Below are 20,184 nucleotides of genomic sequence, written 5' to 3' on the forward strand. Positions count from 1 at the left end.
GGCATGCTCTCCAGTAGCACCAGTGGTGGGAAGATTTGAACTCTGTTCTTGCCTCCCTCTGTCTTTCACTTCCAGTGCAGCAAGTCTGTCGTGTTCGTTCAGGACGACGGCAGACACTCTTTCCGCGGTTAACTGCGCGGCAGGTAGGGAACCAAGCTGACTGGCAACAACCTTGTAGGTCCGGTTCAGGCTGTTTATCATCATGAAGCAAAACACTTCCTCCTGTAGACGGAAATTGCGTTCCACCATCTGTTGACGCAGATACTTCATCTCTGTCAGGTGCGCTTGAACATCTCCATCAGGCGCTAATCTCAGATTGGTCAACTTCTCAAAATACAGCAACGCTGAAGAACCAGCATCTCTCTGATGCGTTGTACGCAGCGCGTTCCAAACCTCTTGCGCAAATTCCAAATGCTGTATATGCACAAGCTGCTCATCTGAGACACACAGAATTATAGCAGTCCTAGCCTTCACATTCTGTGACTCCCAAGCACGCGTTGGTGCTGCAGGGATGGGATTTTCAATCACCCCAAATAGTCTCTGATTCTGCAGCAGGGCCTTCATCTTTACAGACCAAGATGAATAATTGTCATTGGTCAGGAGGGGTGGAGAAGGCAAGCCTCCCCCCTTCTTGGCATCCATTTTGAGTCCTTGCATTGACTCTAAAACACAAGCCTCTAAAATCCAATAGCTGGCTTGTTTACTCTCTTGACACCTGGCAACTCTGACACTGGCTGCGTTGGAAAGTCCCTTCCAGCAGTTCATGAGGACCTAGTCAAAACAAACTTTGTTTTCACCTCTCTGAAGCATTGTCTGACTGTCCAGCCCTCTCGAGTAACTTTCCATTTCTCCTCTCTGAGGCACAGCCTTCTGAAGGACGTTGCCTAGCAACAGTGCATTCCTTTCCTTGGACAGGAAACCACAAAAATGCCTGGAATGCAGGCCTCTTCTTAATTGGAGCTGCTTTCCCACACTCGCTCTCCGTGAAGCAGAGAATGAATCATTCTGCATTCACACTTTCAAGCCCTTAAAAGTCTCATACCTTGAGCATCGGCTTGGCTGTCAGCTTCTTCTGGTCAGCTTCTGGCTGCAGAGAATCAGCCTTTCACTTCAGGCTTCCATGGAGCAGAGGAGGACAATTCACCAGCCTCTCATCCAGATGTCCGATGGACAGCAACCATCCGAAGGCTGCCACTGTTGGAATTCTGCCTAGGTCAGAGGAATGTGCCACAGCGTAGGCACCGGCAGATATTCCTGTCGACCTCCCCGCGTCTCCACTCTGCTGATAAGCAGGCGAGGTCCCGGCGATTCATCTCAGATGTGTGAGAGGAACACACCGTTCTTCCTCTCTCCCCTTTGGTGTCTCCCAGGAGGGGAAAGAAGCAGACAGAAAACTATTTACATCTTTTATTTCTGTCTCTCATATCAGTACAGAGAAACATGTCTGCACTCGACAACAGCAAGAAGAAACTCCACCCATGTACTTCCAGTACGGGTCATATGACACACACACTGAGCTAACATCCGGTGCTCAGTACAGAATGGACTGCCCCTTTGTTTCCATGGCAACAGTCACAAACATCCTGTCTGGCTTTCCAGCCACAAGCAGCTGACTGAGCTGCTGGAGCCTTTGCTTGCTGCAGCATTGGTGCTTTATGGTAACATGACCATGGTCTCTCTTGTAGGACAGATTTACAGGCAGAATTACTTTTGAAAGCTCAAATAATAGTAGTAGTGACTTGGAGCACTTTATCTGTTTACATCTGATAGGCTAGGCCACATTCCTTCCTAGAAAACGATGGCTTTTGATCTTCATCACTTTTTGGGTCTCTGGGATCAACTTAAGCCATGTCCTAGACATTGGGCTTCCACTGAAAGAAGTTGACGCTGCAACATGGTTGCTTGCAGACTTTAGGGTGATGCCAGTGTGCCATGCACTTAATTGGCTGTCAAGAGACTCCGAGTCTGCTGCTGGTGTTCTTAGGAAAAGCAGCATTGGTCCAGCATAACTTTGGGAACATTTCCTCCTGTATAAGGTCCCTTGCTCTTCTTGATCAGCTTTATTGGATGTCCATTCTAGTGTTATGAGAAAAGAAGAAAAACATTTCTTTACTCACTTTCTCCATGCCATGCATAATTGTACAAACGTCTGTCTTACCACTCCGTAGTCACCTTTTTTTCTAACTAAAAAGTCCTAAATGCTGCAACCTTTCTTCATACGGGAGTTGCTTCGTCCCTGTAATCATTTTGGTTGCTCTTTTCTGAACCTTTTCTAATACTACAATATCCTTTTTGAGGTGACCAGAACTGTACACGGTATTGCAAATGTGATCACACCATACATCTACCAGTCTTTTTAGAAAATGCAGTGTCTGCAATTTATAGACTTTTCTGTAACATCTTTTTGACTACATACTCTAACAATATGATTGCTGATACAGATAAAGCTTGCAAAACAGGTTGCGTTGAAAACAGTCTTTATTGGAATCACCACTTTTACGCAGTGGCTATTTTTATTGAAAACCTGCCCTTTAACAGAGGATTTTGAAGGGAAATGAAAAGAATTAAGAATCCTTCCATCCTATACAGTTTCTAAACTGATAAACTAAAGGAGAATACAAAGGTCACCATGAGAAATCTTAAAAAGTTTTGAACTTACCTGCAAGGAGCTAAAAATGTCATTTGCTTTCTTGCAAACCAAATGTTGATTGGATTTTTTTATTGAGTGTCTTCTAGGTTGAGAGGAAATAAAACAGCTATAGTTGGAAGGTGGCAAATGTTCCTCTTTTTTCAAAACAACAAAAAAAATTGCATTCTGATAAAATCTTTCTCTACTGAGTTACAACTTTTTGATACCAGAGCTGGAATCCAAAGAAATACTTTGGCTCACAGAAAGGGTTGTGTTAGTCCAGTGGAATTTTTCACTTTCAGCATCTGATAGCACATCAGAGTAGCTTACAAACTCTCCTGAGTTTCAAAATAAGGTCACTTGGTATAGAGAGCTATTGTTTAAGGAAACAAATCGGGCCTGAAAGCACTTTCGGACTCATGGAACTAGTTTATGGTTCTTTGGAACCTGGCCTAGGAAACTCAAACTGCTCTTATGGCTCTGAACTTCTTTTGTATAAATATAATTTGTCCAAATGACAAAGGGAAAGGGAAATAATTACTGTTGCTGAACAGGATGAAGGTGAGGAAGGGACTTCTTTCTGAATGATTTTTATTTTTTGTAAGTACTGTATAATTCTGTTATACAGCATCCACAACAGAAATTGAACATGACATTTTGCGTCAAGGAAAAGGAAATTTTGTGTATGGGTGAGAGACAAACCTCAGACTGATCAGGAGGAGGCAGAGATGCAGATGGTTTTCATTCTTTCCTTTGTAGGGGATAGGGTTCTCCATTGGTATAGTAGTGGGGCTGATGGGTGAAAATTGCATTTTCAGTAGCATTTTTCTTCCCACCCCAGCACAGACTTTTACAACTTTATCCATGTCCCATATCCAGATGGATCTCCCTTTGCCAAGCATTTGATGTTGTTCCTCTCCCTATAACCCTTCAGGTCACCGTTACAGTCCAATATGGTGTGTATTTCCATAGAAGGCAGCCCTGGGGTATTCTATGGGGGTTACACCCATGTAAATGTATACAGGATGACAACTTTCCTGAATACATGGATTCCAAATGCACTCTGAGAGAGCAAAGCACGACTATTTCACTCTAAATGCATAGCACAGAAGGAGCCAGTTGTATCCAGTTTTCTGTTAACAGATAGAAAGAAGCCCATCCTTTTCCTTCTGAAGCACTCATAGACATTTCAGTCTCATAGAAGCTGCCAGCTTCTTAAAGGGTTAGACATATAGTACATCAATTAGTTTTTAATGAATGTTTTCAAATAGATTCTTTTCAGCCCATCAGATATTTATTTCAGGTACTAATTGTTCCAATTCTATTTTATGATTGAATGGAAAAGATACTGTCACTTGGTGCTATGCTTGCTAAAAGCCCATAATGAAAGGGCTTACTATCTTGGTGGCCCTATGGGAGAGAGCCTTGGTTACCACTCATGTTAGGGAGCTTATTTGGAGTAAAGTGGATCTCTCTGGGTTGAAGCTTCAAGACTCCAAGACAGCATTGACTTTCTCTCCTCACAGATATTCACATAAAAATACCCTTTTAGGTGCTAGTTAATTTATTTCAAGTCTATTGGAATATCTTGCAAGAGAAGATAAATCAGTATTGACTCTTCTTTGGGATAAAGTCAAAAATAGTGGTATCCCTTGGTAATTCCAGAAATTGGATCAGATAGTGGTGATTTAATTGAAGAGTCACTGTTAAAGAAGGTACAGAATGTTACCCTATTGCCAGTAATGCATTCTTTGCATTTGAAAGTCCTTGAAGCTGATATTGAAATTGTTTTTCTTGGTGTTGTATGGAGCGTTTGAAGATTATAATGTTGCACAGCAGCAAAACTTTCCAGTCCACTTTACGTTGGGTCACTTGAAGAAGGGATACCTAGGTCCATTATTCTCCTCCCTTTCAAATTGCTGTTACCATCCTGACTGCCTGTTCATTTTAAGCAGTGGAGACCCTGCAACAGTAGCAGCAACTTATTTACCTGCCCAAGAAGTAGTGAGGGGTAGGGAATGATGAGTTGAGAACTCATTGCCTGATTCTTGAGACTAGATTGACCCACTGACTAATCTGCTTTTTGGCCAGGGTTCTGTGTTCTTTGTATTCTCTTTCTTAACTGAGTACTTGAAAAAGATTATTAATATTTATATTTATATGGGCTTAATGTTGCCTCCTTCAAAGCTGCCCTCCCACCATGCTTGTATCTCATGTCCATGCATGCAAAATTAAAATACTTACGCAATAAATGTATTTAGCACTCTTTGGCGCAGTGGCAGGATTTTCTTCCAAAGTACTGCAATTCCTGATCATGTCTCTTCCTCTCCTACCCTTTCTTCACTCTTTACTCCAAAGGTTTTAGTGCCTCTGGTGATCCTTCAGCGATTCCTGATGGAACTGACAAGACAGGGCAAAGAACCATTTGGGGCACTGCTGAATTTTGGAGTGACCTACCTAGAAGACTATGTTGCAGACTATATCATCCAGCAAGGTGGATGGGTAAGGAAGTTAAATGTCCAACTGTATCTTCCTCCAGAGTTGATGAACAGATATGTGCATCTCTCTGTACAACAATTGTATTTAAGATTTACTCACTGTTCAAAGGAAAGCAGTGTTGATTTTTTTTGTCCATAGCAGAACATATAGATATTATTTAGGATAATGAACAAGAACAAAGATAACAGCATTATTTTTAAATTGATCTTAATTAAAATGCATTGGTCTTCATATGAGTTTAGTTCTGTTTTCGTGGGGCAGCAGAATTGAGCTACCTCATAGTTATGAACAAGTTCAGGCTATGCATTTAGATTGAGCTTGTTTTCATTTTATTGAATTTCTCAGAGTGCTTTAAGTTGTATTTCTCTAGATTCCTGTGTGAAATGGGTTAAGAAAAAATGGGTTCCACTTAAAGTGCTATTTGAAAATTGTGTTTTGAAGGCACAGCGAAACCCTCTAAGAATATGCAGGCCCCCTCCCTCCCATCTGTTTCTTACAACTTGATAGTTGAGCTGGAGCACAGTGAGCATACAGATTATTCCTCTCTGGGAGATAGAACACTGCCAGATTTAAACAGAATTAATCTGGGATTAGTGAAATGACTCCCAAGTTGTTTTTATTCTGAAAGTAAAGCTGGTCAGTGGTTAGAAAATCTAAATAGCAAAAACATACTAATAACCTTTAAAATTATATATTTTTCATATTATGATTTTGTAAAGTGTACTAGGAGGGTGCAAACAGTGGTTTTACCAGGGGCTTTCCCCTCGCCCTCATCTGCTTTGTGCCCTTATTTTCTCATAAGAATAAATATGTTTCTTGACTGTACAAATTGCATATTTGCCTGGTGCAAGAGCTGGTGTTTAGATTATGCCTTTATGACTTCCACTTCCTGCAGAATAAACAATGACTCCTACATCTGGTTATGCTTTGGGCCTTGATTTAATGAAATGTCTTAGATTTTTTGTTTTTGGCCAGTAGATAACTTCTTGCATTGTGCCCTCCTGTTTCTTTTGATGTTTTGGTACCCTCAGAAGACTGTGTTCCATACCTCAACGACTTCTGTAAAGCCTTTTATAAACATGCGTGTCATAATGCATAGCTGCTTCTGAAAACACACAGCAGCCTAGCTGTGTCTAAGAGGGAGGGAATGTTCACTGTGTGACTGTTTGTAGTTGACTTGGCAGTTCCATGAACCATGCACTTATCTATTCACCTCTAGCCAGGCATAAAATTGGACTGACAGAAGCTGCATAACCAACAGGGCAGAGCTATTTTTGAAATGGTGCAGGAAAGGTGAAGAAAGAATTGAAATGGTGATAATTTTTAAACTGAATAAAAGTTGCCATGATTAACTACTCTGTGGCTCATCTCAGCTATCTGCCAATCTCCCATTCCCACCACCCTTCTGAGTAATACCCCTCCCCACCTTCTCACTATATAGAAGGGTCTGGCAACTTCTGTTTCAGTGTATCTGAAGAAGTGTGCATGCACACGAAAGCTCATACCAAGAACTAACTTAGTTGGTCTTTAAGGTGCTACTGGAAGGAATTTTTTTATTTTGTCTGTGGTTAAGAGTAAGATCTTGGGTATTTTGATCTTGATCTTCATGTCATTATGCACAAGGTTCAGTTTTGTGGCTGGTACCTAGTCTTATTTTGATTTGGTTTAACAAATTTGTGTTTTAAAAAACTGAGACTGCAATATTTCAAGTTTTCCTGAAACATGGTACTACCATTAAGCAATGCTTTTTGGTCGTGTTTAAATACTTGAATAGGGAAACTTCAAATTAATTGCTCTGTTTGGAAGCTCAGAATGCACAGCAAATGTTCTTGCTGGTCTTCATTAATGGTAGTACAGCAGAATTGGAGAATTAGCTGTGGTACTGCCCCTGAGCTGCTTAATGTGTAAGATTCAGCTAGACCTCCTAAATTTCCAGTGAACCTGTCCAAGGAAGAAGAAACAACAATGTGTATTGGGGGGTAGGAGATAGCTTAAAAGCTGTTTAAAGACTAAAATCACTTAAATGTTCATCTACTCCAGCAGAGGCAAGGAATGGATTAGTTAAGAGTGTCTTAACTCTCTGTGTTCCATTAGTCATTAAAGAGTATGTCATGAGGGTCTCCCAATTCCTTGCACGAAAGTCACAAATAGTCTTTCTATAGATTTAGAGCTTTGTGAAAACATCAGGTCTTTCTACAGAGGGAGCAGTGTCAAAAACGGTACAGCCTCAGGAGTTTTAGTAAGTGGAAATAATCCAGACCGAATGAGCTATTTTGTAGACTAGGAAAATAATTAGACTGAAGTAAAAAATAGTCATGCAACATGGAACACACTTGGAGCAATAAGATACTACAAACTGAATATATAGAATCTTAATATTGGATTCATCACCCAGTGCCATCATTGTGTACTGGAACGTCAGTCAAGAGTAGATTTCCTGACATTTGGAGGATTTTTGCAGAAATTGCAACCTTTAAGAAGAAGATTGGTTCTGGGAATAAGTCCCATAGAACCTAGCTGGGCTTGTTTCTAAATAGACCTGCATAGGATTATGCTGCAAGACTATAAAAGTTAAATGTAGTACATTTAAAAAGGTAATATCCTCCTTTTCATTGTTCTGATGGTTTCCAGACATTTTTTCTATGTTGCTTTTCCTTTTCTAATGAGAAGTTGTGTTGCACACATTTTGAGTGTGAGCTGTGAGTAACGAGTAACGTTCTTCAGTGAAATCTGCATTAAGTCTGCTTTTGTAGTAATTTCAATATCAGGAAGAATCAAAATGCAGTTGCAGTTTCTAAGTTCTCATAAAGTTTTGCATATGTAAGCAATAGCTTCTGACCTAAAAGAAACAGAGTCATGCAATGTTGTTGGTTACTGAACTTGAAAAGGATTATAAGAACAATGCAGAATATATACTTTTGCTTTACTTCTCTTCTTGTAAGGCAGTAGATTGGTTTGCTTTGAATTCATTTTCAAGGTAGCAGTGTACTTCTTTAATCATAAGAGGCAGAGATCTAGCTCTGAGCATTTTTGTAGACATAGCTTGCTCTCTAGACATTGTTGATGGAAACCAGAAGAGTCACAGAAAGGTTCCATGTTTTCCACTGGGTCAAAACAAAAAATGTTCATTCTAATTTGGCAGCAGCTTAGCTCTACAGCTTGCCCTGAAGCTGTATTAGAGCACAAACAAATTGATGTGCAGTGCGCATACTCCCTCCCCTTTCTCTGTTCACTCTCCCTCTGTTTGCTGTGTCTGCTGCATCAGAAACTTCTCTTGGAAAAGTGCAGAGTAAGAACAGTCAGTTTGGGTAAGACTTTACTACTGAAGTAGTATAATTATGCTTTAAAAGTGTCAACCTTGTCCTAATTTCCAGTGTTTCATCCACATTGAAAAGGACTTGTGGGAGATCTGAGAATAGAGATGACTAACTATTTTTGCTTAAAAGTTGTTATTCTGTTTTGTCACCGGTTTACATGCTTGTGGCTTGCTCTGCTTTAATAATCTCTGCATGAAAGTATAATTAAGTGCCTTAGGAAACTTTCACATCCATTTGACTTGTAAAAAGCGAACTAGAAGCTGCAATGCACAATTAAAGTCTAAAGCATTGCTTTCCTTGCAATTGCGATTGTGATTGAGTTTATAGAATGATACGGAAAGCAGGCTACTTCCCCTAGTGCTTGACTCTGGGTTTTATTTTCAGTCTTGGCATGGTTGTCTTTAGAAGTGTAAAGTAGTCATTCAGTTTCTAAAACTGAAGTTGGTGGTAAGTAGGTGTGTTTTAGACTCCAATGGTAGAGGTTTAAGAACAAAATTCATTTCCGTTTTGAACTTGATAATTGCATTCTTATTAGAAAGACAACCAGAATCTTGCACCAAGGTTTGTTTGCTTAACAAAATTTATGTTCTGCTTCAGTGTAGTAAAACCTCTAAGCATCTTGGTCTTCAGACTATTAATAGTGGCATACTTTCAGTGAAAAAACAAAATTGGTTCTTTATTCCAAGATTTGACTCTGGATGACAAGGGACAAATTTTTAGGCAATGTATTAAAATAGCAGCATGCTTTGTTGGAGAGTGTGTTTTGTAAGAGAGTAAAAGACTGTACCTTTATTCAGACTTCACTTGCTTACAGAAGTGAGATAATGGAATCCAGGATAACATAATGGATGGTGTAATTTAAAAATAATTGCTGGAAGGGATATATCAATAAATGCTAGCTGGAGATTTGTAGGCTTATGAGACATTATTGACTTTTATAAAGGAGTCTACTGCAGATTTCAGTATTAGATAACAATTCCTGTTTTAGATGGCTTACCTCTTGACTTAGTTTCTCCTCTCTGCTTGAAAATGGAATATTGTGGGCTGTAATATGTAGTACTGTACATAACACTGTAGTGTTGCTTGCACAGACTAACCGCTCCTGGAATGAGAGTTCCTCTGTCTTTTTGTATGCTTTTCTAAGTGAAATGAGCAAGTGTTTGTTTTTAGCAGCATGGGTAGTGTGACTGATTAATTTTAGATCTACCTGATACTTAGGCATTTTTACTCTTGACTGTTTTGAAATACTAAAACAAATCATTGTGATCCTGCATATGCAGTTTAAATTTGTTTATATTTGTAACCTGTTCCTATATCCAAGGCTCAGGACAGTGAATGAAAAGCATAAGAATCCTATTAGGACAAAATAAAGTTGGGCTTAGAGAAGACTCCATAACCTTCAGCACTCTCTTACTTCACTGCATGCTAGAGACAGCTTCACCCACCTTTCTCGGTGCCTGCTATCCCACACACTTACTCTTCTGTGTCTCAACCCCTTCCATGGTGTATATTTCTCCCTCTTATTGAGGTTGTTCCTACTCCTTCAGCTGACACCTAGGGGAGCAGCCTCTTAACCTATTCTTCTCCCCACCACCCCCAAGCCTGGAAAGCCAACCTCTTCAGGAGCCTGCAGTCTCAAATTTGAGATTGTCTAAGATGTCTTTTCCTTCATTGCTACTTAATATTCCATGGCTCTATCTTTTCCATTATTTCTTTTTTTAACTGCTAATTCCTGGCACATTTGAAAGCTGTCAAACTGCACTCTGAAGACCTTTGTGTGACCTTCAGATAAGAACAGCACTGTTGATGTACGAAGATTTAGTATAACACCTCAAGTGGCATAAAATAGCCTGTTCTGTGGATCATGTGGTACAGATAAAAGGATTCTGTAGCCTGTGGTGCAGTTTGTGCTGAAATGGAGGTAACAACAACTTTCCTTTATGAAGCTAAGAAATCTATTTGAGTAGTATTGCTGGCTAGATGTAACTGAAAATTCCACATTGTTGTGGAAGGGCTGTAGCTCACTGGTAGAGCACATGTTCTGCGTGTAAAAGCAAGTCAGTGTCAACAGTACTAAGAAAGATGGACCCAGTGATCTGACTTGTTATAAGGCAACTTACAATGTTCTCATTTGTAGTATACACAGCTTAATGTTATTCATCTTGGGGCATAATCTTTCAAGTCAGATACTAGATTATTTAATGAAACTGCCTAGATAATTGCATCAGAGTGTCTGTCTTCAAAAATTAGCAAAATTGTTTTGCAGAAACTTAGTATTTGTAGAATGATCTTCCCTGGGCAAGTTTTGTGTCCTCAGTTAAGTAAAATACAGGGCCAATAAGGTTAAGTTGTATGAAACAATATAAGCGAAATGACACTGGGAGTGATATTAATTGAACTCGACTCTCTAGAAGTAATATTTCAGAAGTTAGGCCTCTGGTGCCTAACACATTTTTTATTCTTTCTTAGTATTGATTTATTTTAAAACATACTCTACTTGTTTTTATTTTATTTTTAAAAACCTACTAAAATATCTTTGATGGCAAAACCTCTTTGCTGCTACCTGTGCAGACCTCTTCTCAGTATTCCTTTGGTTTTCTGATGCAGGGTCATTGTTGATTAGAGTATCACAAACATCTGATGGGAGGGTCTGTCTGCATTATAGTGCTCTGTGTTCTGATTTTTGTTTTACATGACTCTGGTGCTGAAGCAAGGGTGAATAGTGCAAGCTAGCCTGGAGCTATGAAGAGGGCAGAGGAGTGGGAACAATTCATAGCAGAATAACATGTACTCTTCACCATAAAGCTCCTGAGCTCATGAGACAGCTTGATCAGCACGGAAAGAGGGTGGATGGGGATTTACTGAGTAATTACTTTCTGTGTGGCGGCAGTCCAGCCCCTGATGCAGCTTTCTGCATGTGCCACATTCCATTAGCACAGATGGATAGTTGTGAAAGGCAGCCATCAACAGAAGCTCTGAGAGCTTTGCTTGAAGGATGCCCGAGTGGTTCTGGTTAGCAATGCTCCAATATTCTTTGTATATTAACATCATCTCTCTATACAGATACCAGATTATTATTATTTTTAAAAAAAGTTCAACTAATTCAAATAGGCTTTGAATTTTTATAAGTTATGAAGAAATTCTGTTATGTCTATGGGTGACTCTTGAATAGATTTCTAGAAATAAAAAAGTAACTCCTATGCAGTACAATTTCAGTTGAGGCACTTTTCTAATAGAATCAGCATTCACCATAGAGTATGTGAGAGATTGCTACAGAACTACAGTTGTACCTTGGAAGTCAAACGGAATCCGTCCTGGAAGTCCGTTCAACTTCCAAAATGCTCGGGAACCAAGGCACAGCTTCCGATTGGCTGCATGTGTATTGTGAAATAATGTACACCAGATTCATGTGTTATGCTCATAACAGTCCTGTGAAATAGATTAGGGTGAGTGATCCTGACTTTTGTGTGCATGCACACACATAGAATTTCATAATAGTAGAGAACTGAATCCAGGTCTCTTTCCCATATCCAAGTACAATACTTTTGTCTCAAACCAGACAGAAGACAATTACTGTTCAATACTTAGTTTTGACAATATGCAAACCTCTTTAAGTATTAAAGTTTCGTTGCCTCCCCCCCCCAATAATTGCATGCATCTGCACTCTGATGGAAACCTGTTGTATCCATTGGCTGTTCAACTACCGTATTTTTCGTCCTATAGGACGCACCAAGGTTTTTTTTTGGGGGGGGGGATAAAGGAAAAAAAATCCCCCCCCAGCCGTGGCTTCAGCGCGCCCCGCGCTCCGGGCAGCCTGCTATCTGCTGTCTGCCCGAAGTGCGGGGCGCTCAGCTGCAGCACGCCCCGTGCAGCAGGCTGCTATCCGCAGCCTAGGGAGCCCTGCGGGAACTCCCACGGGCTCCCCAGGCTTGCTGATAGCTTCCTGAAGCCTGGAGAGCTAGAGGGGTCGGTGCGCACCGACCCCTCTCGCTCTCCAAGCTTCAGCGAAAGCCTGCATTCGCTCCATAGGACGTACACAGATTTCCCCTTCATTTTTGGAGGGGAAAAGTGTGTCCTATAGGGCGAAAAATACGGTATATGTAGCAATTATACTTTCTCTGGGTCGTTCTGAATTAAGGCTACCATTCTTCTGTAACGTGGTTGTATCATGTAAAATTAAGTGCTGCTAACTTCATTGATTATGTGCATTTTTCTTCTAGGGTACTGTTTTTAGTTTGGATTCTGAAGAAGAGGAGTACCACGGAATAATTGCCGAAGATAGCAATGACATCTACATCCTAACTAGTGACAACTCAGGCCAGGTGAGCCCTCCTGAGTCACCCACAGTGACATCTTGGCAGTCGGAGAGCTTGCCAGTTTCTTTGTCGGCTAGTCAGAGTTGGCATACTGAGAGCTTACCTGTCTCGTTGGGGCCTGAGTCTTGGCAGCAAGTGGCTATGGATCCTGAAGAAGTGAAGAGTTTGGACAGCAATGGAGGTGGGGAAGAAAGGAGTGAAAATAACTCTTCAAACTCTGATATTGTTCATGTTGAAAAGGAGGAGATACCAGAGGGGGTTGAGGAAACAGTGGTGTCAGAAGTGGTCCTCCAGGCTGACCCTGCAAAGTCTGCTTCCCCAGAACCTCCAACTGCATTGCTGGAGCCAGAAGCTGAAATTGTGTCTCTTAAAAAGCCAGGCCCCTCTGCACCTTCACATAAGGAACACCAGAAAGAGGGGAAAGAGGTGCTGCTGCCAGAACCTGAAGCTCCAGCCTTGAGTAAACCTGTCCAGCAATTAACTCAGTCAGAAGAAAAAGCTACCCCCAAACCTGAAAGAATACTGCCTCCAGAAGAAGAAATAAAGACCAGAAAGGGAAGCTATTCTGAAGAAAAGGAAGAGAAGACTCCTGCTGGAGAGGAGAAACCCATCCTCTTACCAGAAGGCAAATCAATTCTACTATATGGTGGGGCAGCTGCAGTGGCCATCCTAGCTGTGGCAGTAGGTGTAGCACTAGCATTGAGGAAGAAGTAGTGAATGCCTCTCCTCAAGGAGGTAGCGCCTGAATCTACACTTAGTTGCATTGGCTGAGGGTTGTGGTGCCTGCTGTTAATGGGAAATTCATGTAGCAAAAAGGGTGATGGGGCAAGGGTACACTATAAAGCTAAGCCTGGGGACAATCATGTTTTTAGTGGACTGGTATCGGATCTTCCTGTTTAACATATAGGGGTGTCATTTTGAAAACCCCTGCACATTTAATATGTATGTATAACTGAGAAATGGGGATGCTTATACACTGGAAACCGGCACAGAACATTCCAGGGGAAAAGGAAAGTTTGTTGTTATCCCTGGAGATTTCCCTTCCATAAGCTGCTCTTGCAGCTTCTTGGTTCCCCTTTAACCTCTTGAATGAGAGGCTCAGTGTAGCATGAGGTTGGTAGCTCTATTGTCTCGGCTTCCTCAGGTATTGCACAGCTCCTCTTGACCTCCCAGATCTCTTTAAAACCCCAGTGGGTTAGTGCTTCTTCAATACAGTGGTACCTCAGGTTAAGAACTTCTTTCTTTCAAGAGGTCCATTCTTAACCTGAAACTGTTCTTAACCTGAGGTACCACTTTAGCTAATGGGGCCTCTCGCTGCCGCCGTGCCGCTGCTGCGCGATTTCTGTTCTCATCCTGAAGTAAAGTTCTTAACCTGAGGTACTATTTCTGGGTTATCGGAGTCTGTAACCTGAAGCGTCTGTAACCCGAGGTACCACTGTACCTCTTTGCTTTATACCTTTTCTACCCCCTCATATATATTTAATGAAATTCTTAAAGCTCTTTAATGTTGGGTGGGTAAAGCAATAGTCTCCCATGCAGGGATGAAATTATAAGAGTTTTGTGGGAAGACATATTCTTTGATCCCTCACATGTATCTGATCTCTGCTACTTTTGTGTTTTCCCTCTCCCTTTGCCCTTTTAATGCATCCTGTTTTTTATATCTGTTTAGTTATCAAAGAGACCCTTTTATCATTCTGATGAATAAAAAGGAGAAATGTTCAGCAGTTGTAAGCTGAACTGGCACCACTTGCAAAGTCAAAATATAAGCACCTGCTTTGGACATCTTTTCCCTGTTGTGTTTGCACAAATTCAAGAGTGAAAGACGCTTAGCCTTAAATTGACCTTGACCACTGATAAAAAGCCAAGCACAAGGTCTTCAAAGAAATGAAGTCACGTAGTTCAACCGAAGCAGCATTGTGCTGTCCCTCCCAGTTGTTTGCCTGGTTTTGGCTGTAGAGTGAATGGTGACCTGAAAGCCAGTAAGTCATGTAAACTTGCCAGATAATAGCTACCTGTGGAAAGTTTATTTTTAATCCAGCCAGGTATGATTTCTACCCAAGAGGAATGAAATAAGGTATGTCTTATCAGTGTTTGGTGCTGTGTGTGTGTGATGAAAACAAAATTTAAATATTACTCTGTTGGTGTTTGCTGGCTCTATGGAATGGAAGCTCTCATGTCCTTCAAGCGATTGCTGCAGCTTGTTTGGGCTGCTGAGATGTGTATAAATCAAAAGTTAAAAAAAAAAATGACCTTTTTCAAACTTTTTAAAATATCCAAGCTCCACCATAGTAGACATATTCAAACTTTCCCCCTCGTTATTCTGCTAACCAAAGGATGCCGAATGAACCCCTCCCCCCCTCTCCTGGTGTACTAATTGGATATGATTACCTGTCTGGCAATCAGGTACCTCTTTACTATAGTGCTATTTAGGAATGTGAAAGTGTTGAGTAGTGGTTTTCTCTAGTTCCTTGCCATAGCTGCCTTTTCCAGTTACCCTCTGCAGAACAGATGATCAGGAAATTCCTAAGATTCCCTTCAACCACATTTGTAGGCTGAACTTCTCCATTCATGTATTGTAAATAAAAGAATCATCATCTCAAATTAACACATGTATACTCATCATGTGGCAGTGGTGATTTTCTTCTTCTCCAGTGCGTGTGTTAACACGTTACATTTTGGAGGCAATGTCTTGGCAACATGTGGCCTATTCATTATGACCTGTGTTGAATTTTTTTGTTGCAAAAATTCTTAAGGCTCAATTGCTTCTTAACAAAAAAAACAAAAAAACAATTTCAATTCATTTTAGGGGTGTGATAGTAAATAGAATATGCTCTTTTGCCACAGGAAGCATCCTATAGCCATTCCTAGAATTCATAGACAAACTATGTAGCAAATTGCTACAGTCTCAGTGTATGTGATGCAAGTAAAAGTAAAGGTACCTCTGACCGTTAGGTCCAGTCGTGGACGACTGTGGGGTTGCGGCGCTCATCTCGCTCTGTAGGCCAAGGGAGCCGGCATTTGTCCGCAGACAGCTTCTGGGTCATGTGGCCAGCATGACTAAGCTGCTTCTGGCAAACCAGAGCAGCGCACGGAAACACAGTTTACCTTCCCGCTGGAGTGGTACCTATTTACTTGCACTTTGACTTTGACTTTACTTGCTAGGCAGGCAGGAACTAGGACCAAACAACGGGCGCTCATCCTGTTGTGGGGATTTGAACCACCGACCTTCTAATCGGCAAGCCCTAGGCTCTTAATTAGATGCAATTTAAAGGGAAAGTAAGGAGGTGAAAGACACTCTTAAGAGTCTTTGAGCTTTAGCCTAGTTTCATTTTTAATCCATTCACCTTTCAAAATCTCAAATTTATTATTACTTATTTCATGTTGTTGTAATTGCTATTTACTCCTGAAACTTCACTGGGCAGGCCCTTATTCAGTGTAGTTTTGATTTACATTTAATGAGTGATAGTTGCCACTATGACAGTCTGCATTCCTGTTTACCATAAAACTGTCTTCCATCTTACTATAATGGTCACTTGATTGTTTGGAGCATCCAGGATGTCTGATGGCAGAAGTAATTGCATTCAGCCGTAGTTTTAGCACAGTAGCCAAGTTGATGAGGGTTTGGCTGTAATGATTGTGAAGTTGGGAGGAAGTATCCTTACACACGTTGTGGTAGAAAGCCTGGGTTTACTATCGGTTGGCTATTTGAGAGGAAGCCACTGCCAGTCTCGCCTCCCTGGTGAGTATGCATGTATAATACATAGTTTGTGCACACAAGGGGTTATCTTCCCACATTACATGCACACCTACAAATGTTGTATGTGAAGTGTCCTCTAACCATATGGGAATTTTTGCTTTTTGATTCAGCAGGATGGGAACTTTGCCATGGCGGTTGGGAGTTGCTGGTTAGGTAATTTCCAATGCTTTTTTCTAGTGCTGTCTTTGTTACCCATTTTCCAGAATAAAGTGCCTCAGTGTATTCCAGTGGGCTTTAACAGTTTTCCTTTTTTATATTTGCCTGCTTTCTATTTTGTAGCCCTATTGTCCAATAGTGAGTATTCTTGAGCTATAGCTCCAAAAGCCTTTGGGGAAGAACCTCCCATGCTAGAGGAAGGTAAAATAAATCATAGCTGCTATGTCATTAGATATTAGCATTGTTGCAATATAGCTCAATAGTACCATTTTGGGTTCTCAGTATTTAGAGATGCCCTAGTATTAGACCAATTCAACCGATAATAGATGGGAATGGTCTATAGCTCTCAATAAATTTGATGGTTTGAAATGGATGTTGTTTCCTCTGTGTGAATATTTGCAAAACTCTTCTTTCTCCACTACATACCCTCTTAAATATGAGTTATGCATGCTTTGAAATAAGCCCCTCCCTTATCTGCTAGGGCTATTGCCAATACAAATTCTCATTTTTCTAGCAGGCACTACAAATTAATTAGGATAAACCGGTACTGTTTTTCTTTTTCCAATACTAAGGTCATGTGTTTGGCCCGGGGGTGGGCAAGAGAGACAATGGGCAACTGTAGATTGGTATTCTTCACCTGTTAATTTCGCTAGTTTCAAAATGCTAAAAAGAACGTTAGATGAAAGATTAAAGGGTGTAGAACTGTGAACTGCCACTTTCAACCATTGACCAGTAATAATCTGTTCTATTTTCTGTAGGTTTCTGAAATAAGTGTGTGAGGGGGTAGTCTTTTCCTGAAGATATTAGGGCTTCAAGATGAAATAGGACTTGGTAAAGGTGTCTCATACTATAATTTCTCTTATTCTGTGATATATAGTCATACATTTATTTAGTTGGTTCAGATGAATGTCTGTTTTTAGCAGTGAGATGGATGCTTTGAAGCAGTGTTATTTCACAGCTTTTCTTGAAGCATCACTAGAGAAGGGCTAGTCTGTTTATAAATTAACAACTAACATTCTATACTCTGGCAACAGTACTTCTCAGGGTTAATGTTCATATAGCACAGGCAACAGGCTGGAGTCTATATGGTTTTTGGAGCTGCAAACAAACTATTTAGGAGAAATCATGAACATATGTGTTATTGTGTTAGCAGTAACAGGCATAGAGGTGGACTTTTAGAAATGTATTCCATGTGAAATTGTGTCACCTAGAGGTACCCATTTATATACTGTACTATTTATGAACAGGGTGGTCTACAATTCTGCATTGGAACACCTAAAATTATTAGACTGTACCATACAAACCAAGCCACAAATGCACAGACAACAGTGTGGCGGCCATCCTCTCTCAGCCTCCCCCCCCCAAAAAAAAAATCCAATGGGCAGGTGGCTGCCACTGAAAACCTCTTTCCTGTCCAGGCAAGCAACAAGGCAAGAAGCAGCAGCTTAAGTCTAATTTGACCACCTATCTTAGGGGTGATAGGTGTGTTGCTCCCTGTGGCTTGAAATTGGCTGAAATAAGCCCAGCTACTTATTTAAGAACAAAACAAAAGCAGGAAGTAGCTGGGCTTTTATCTCAGTAAGTCTAAAATTGATTCCCTAACTCTCTAACCCACTCCTGCACTGATTTCTGGTGCTGTAGCAGTCTTGTTTGGCAGCAGCAGGGAAGCTTCAGGGAGACATGTTTGATATGCTGCATACTAAAACTGCAGTAGCTACTGGAAAAACTATGTTTCCCAGAAGCTAGTTGCAACAGGGGGGAGGCTATTCCTGCAGCTGCTGCAGTAATTCTCTTAATTTGTGGTTAAAGGAAAGCAGGTTTGTCTTGTAATACTTCATATATCAACCCCAGAACTCTTTATTTCCACGGCTAGAAAGCTGAGTTTGATTACATTGTTATTCCTTAAGTGATGCCCTCTAACTACTGATCATGAGGACTTAAAGCAAATTTTGTCTAGGAACTGTCCTAGCAGTATAAACCGTTACAAACCAATGCAGACTTTCAGACATTGCTCATTTAAGTAGAACCTATTTTACCTCTGATAATGCTTTAAGTTATGTTGGAAGAGATTGAAGCTTGGTTGCACTCTAAAAGATTATGGATTTTGATTGTGAGAGCAAAAGAGATGAGATAAACGAAAGACTATATAACAAACCACAATTTATCCCCTCTATAGAGCTCCAAAACTGTAAAAGCAACTCATCAGCATATGGGTTAAAAGCCTATTTCAATCCTGTTCATACAAAAGCATAGAGGATTTGAGTTATGACTAGAGGTTTTAGAAAAAAATTGTGTTTGCTTCTAGTGAATTCCTAAAACAATTGGTTGGTTTTCAATAATAAGCAAATTTGCATTCTGAAATACTGATGTGACATGCAAATCAGTTAAGTGTTCAAGGACCTGTATTTTTCTAATTCCTTATGCAAGTACAGCATTTTCAAAATTACTGTCTGAAGCCTTTTGTGCCATTTGATGAATTAAAAAAACTTGCTATTTCCAGTGTTAAAAAGGAGTTACCAGCTCCCTCATCTACTGTTTATAAATTGAAGGGGTATGTTTATTTTTTCTCTGCTGATGGCGCTTTGTTGTAAGACCCATGCCCCTAGCCCTCAGTTGCACTTTAATAAAGTCAGTTTTGAAGAAAAGATATGTGGTTTTTCCTTCTTTTTAGTGCGGGTGTGGGAAAACTGGTGGGCCTGAGGATTGAATATGGCCATGCACAGCTCCCCATAGGGCTCTTTTTGGGCTCTAACCCCTGCCCTATACATGCCCACTACTGCTTTTGCCAGTCTGGAAAGTGTCACATTATGCTTTTTGCTTGTCTAGATGGAGGGGTGGTGGTATAAAACCTTTTGATTTTTCTGTGGTAGGGTAGCTGTGTTCGAGCTACAGGAGTTGCATCTGTTACTCCACAGACTTTTCCTCTAACACCAATATTAACACTCTGGCTGCTGGTAATGGCTTCCCTTTAAATTCTGAAACAGAAGAACTGCAGCTAGAAAGAAAAGGGATTAGGAATACAGGATCATTTTTTAAGATCTTAACCTTTCATCTCAGTATTTTATCAAAACCACATTCCTGAGCACTCAAGTTTTGACAATGAAAGGGTCAGCATAAAATCCCAGCTCTCAAAATATTCTTTCTGTGCTGCCATAAAGAGCTGAAGTGAAAGAAATAAAAAAGCAATTTTAGCTCCATAGGCTAACCTTTCCTTTCCTTTTCTTAATAAAAAGATCCATGTTTTACTGTTGGACTTCTTGGAACTCCTCATGTGGAATACACATTTCCAAAATTCCAAATTAGTCCATAGTTGAACTACATTTTACTTTTTCCCAAGTCAAGTAAATTTGACTAAAATTGAGAACTACTAAGGCAGTACTCCCACATACACTCTGTGTACACTTTCTCAACCCTTAATGCTGAATCAAAATTTTATTCAGGATTATAGGGTGTGGTCCAATAGGGTGGGGGGACACGCCTTTTCAAATTTAGCTGGTGGTGTAAGGAGAA

At 40.5% G+C, this 20,184-nt stretch overlaps 1 protein-coding gene across 6 annotated transcripts in view; it reads left to right on the forward strand.

Moving 5' to 3' along the window:
• The window catches only part of BCL2L13 (BCL2 like 13), a 40,387-nt gene extending 21,068 nt beyond the window's left edge, over window positions 1-19,319 (forward strand). For 4 of the 6 annotated variants that reach the window (XM_082240570.1, XM_082240572.1, XM_082240571.1 and 1 more), the window contains exons 6-7: window positions 4,988-5,131; window positions 12,666-19,319. In XM_082240570.1, the coding sequence (XP_082096696.1) occupies window positions 4,988-5,131; window positions 12,666-13,475 (954 nt within the window). In that variant the 3' untranslated portion in view covers window positions 13,476-19,319. Of the gene's footprint in view, window positions 1-4,987; window positions 5,132-5,569; window positions 6,042-12,665 lie in introns of those variants that run through there. The other 2 variants (XR_014224048.1, XM_082240574.1) reach the window with 2 other exon arrangements.
• Window positions 19,320-20,184: the final 865 nt, after the last annotated feature.

This window comes from Podarcis vaucheri (assembly GCF_965113315.1).
Source record: "Podarcis vaucheri genome assembly, chromosome: 10".
NCBI classification, from domain to species: Eukaryota; Metazoa; Chordata; class Lepidosauria; order Squamata; family Lacertidae; genus Podarcis; species Podarcis vaucheri.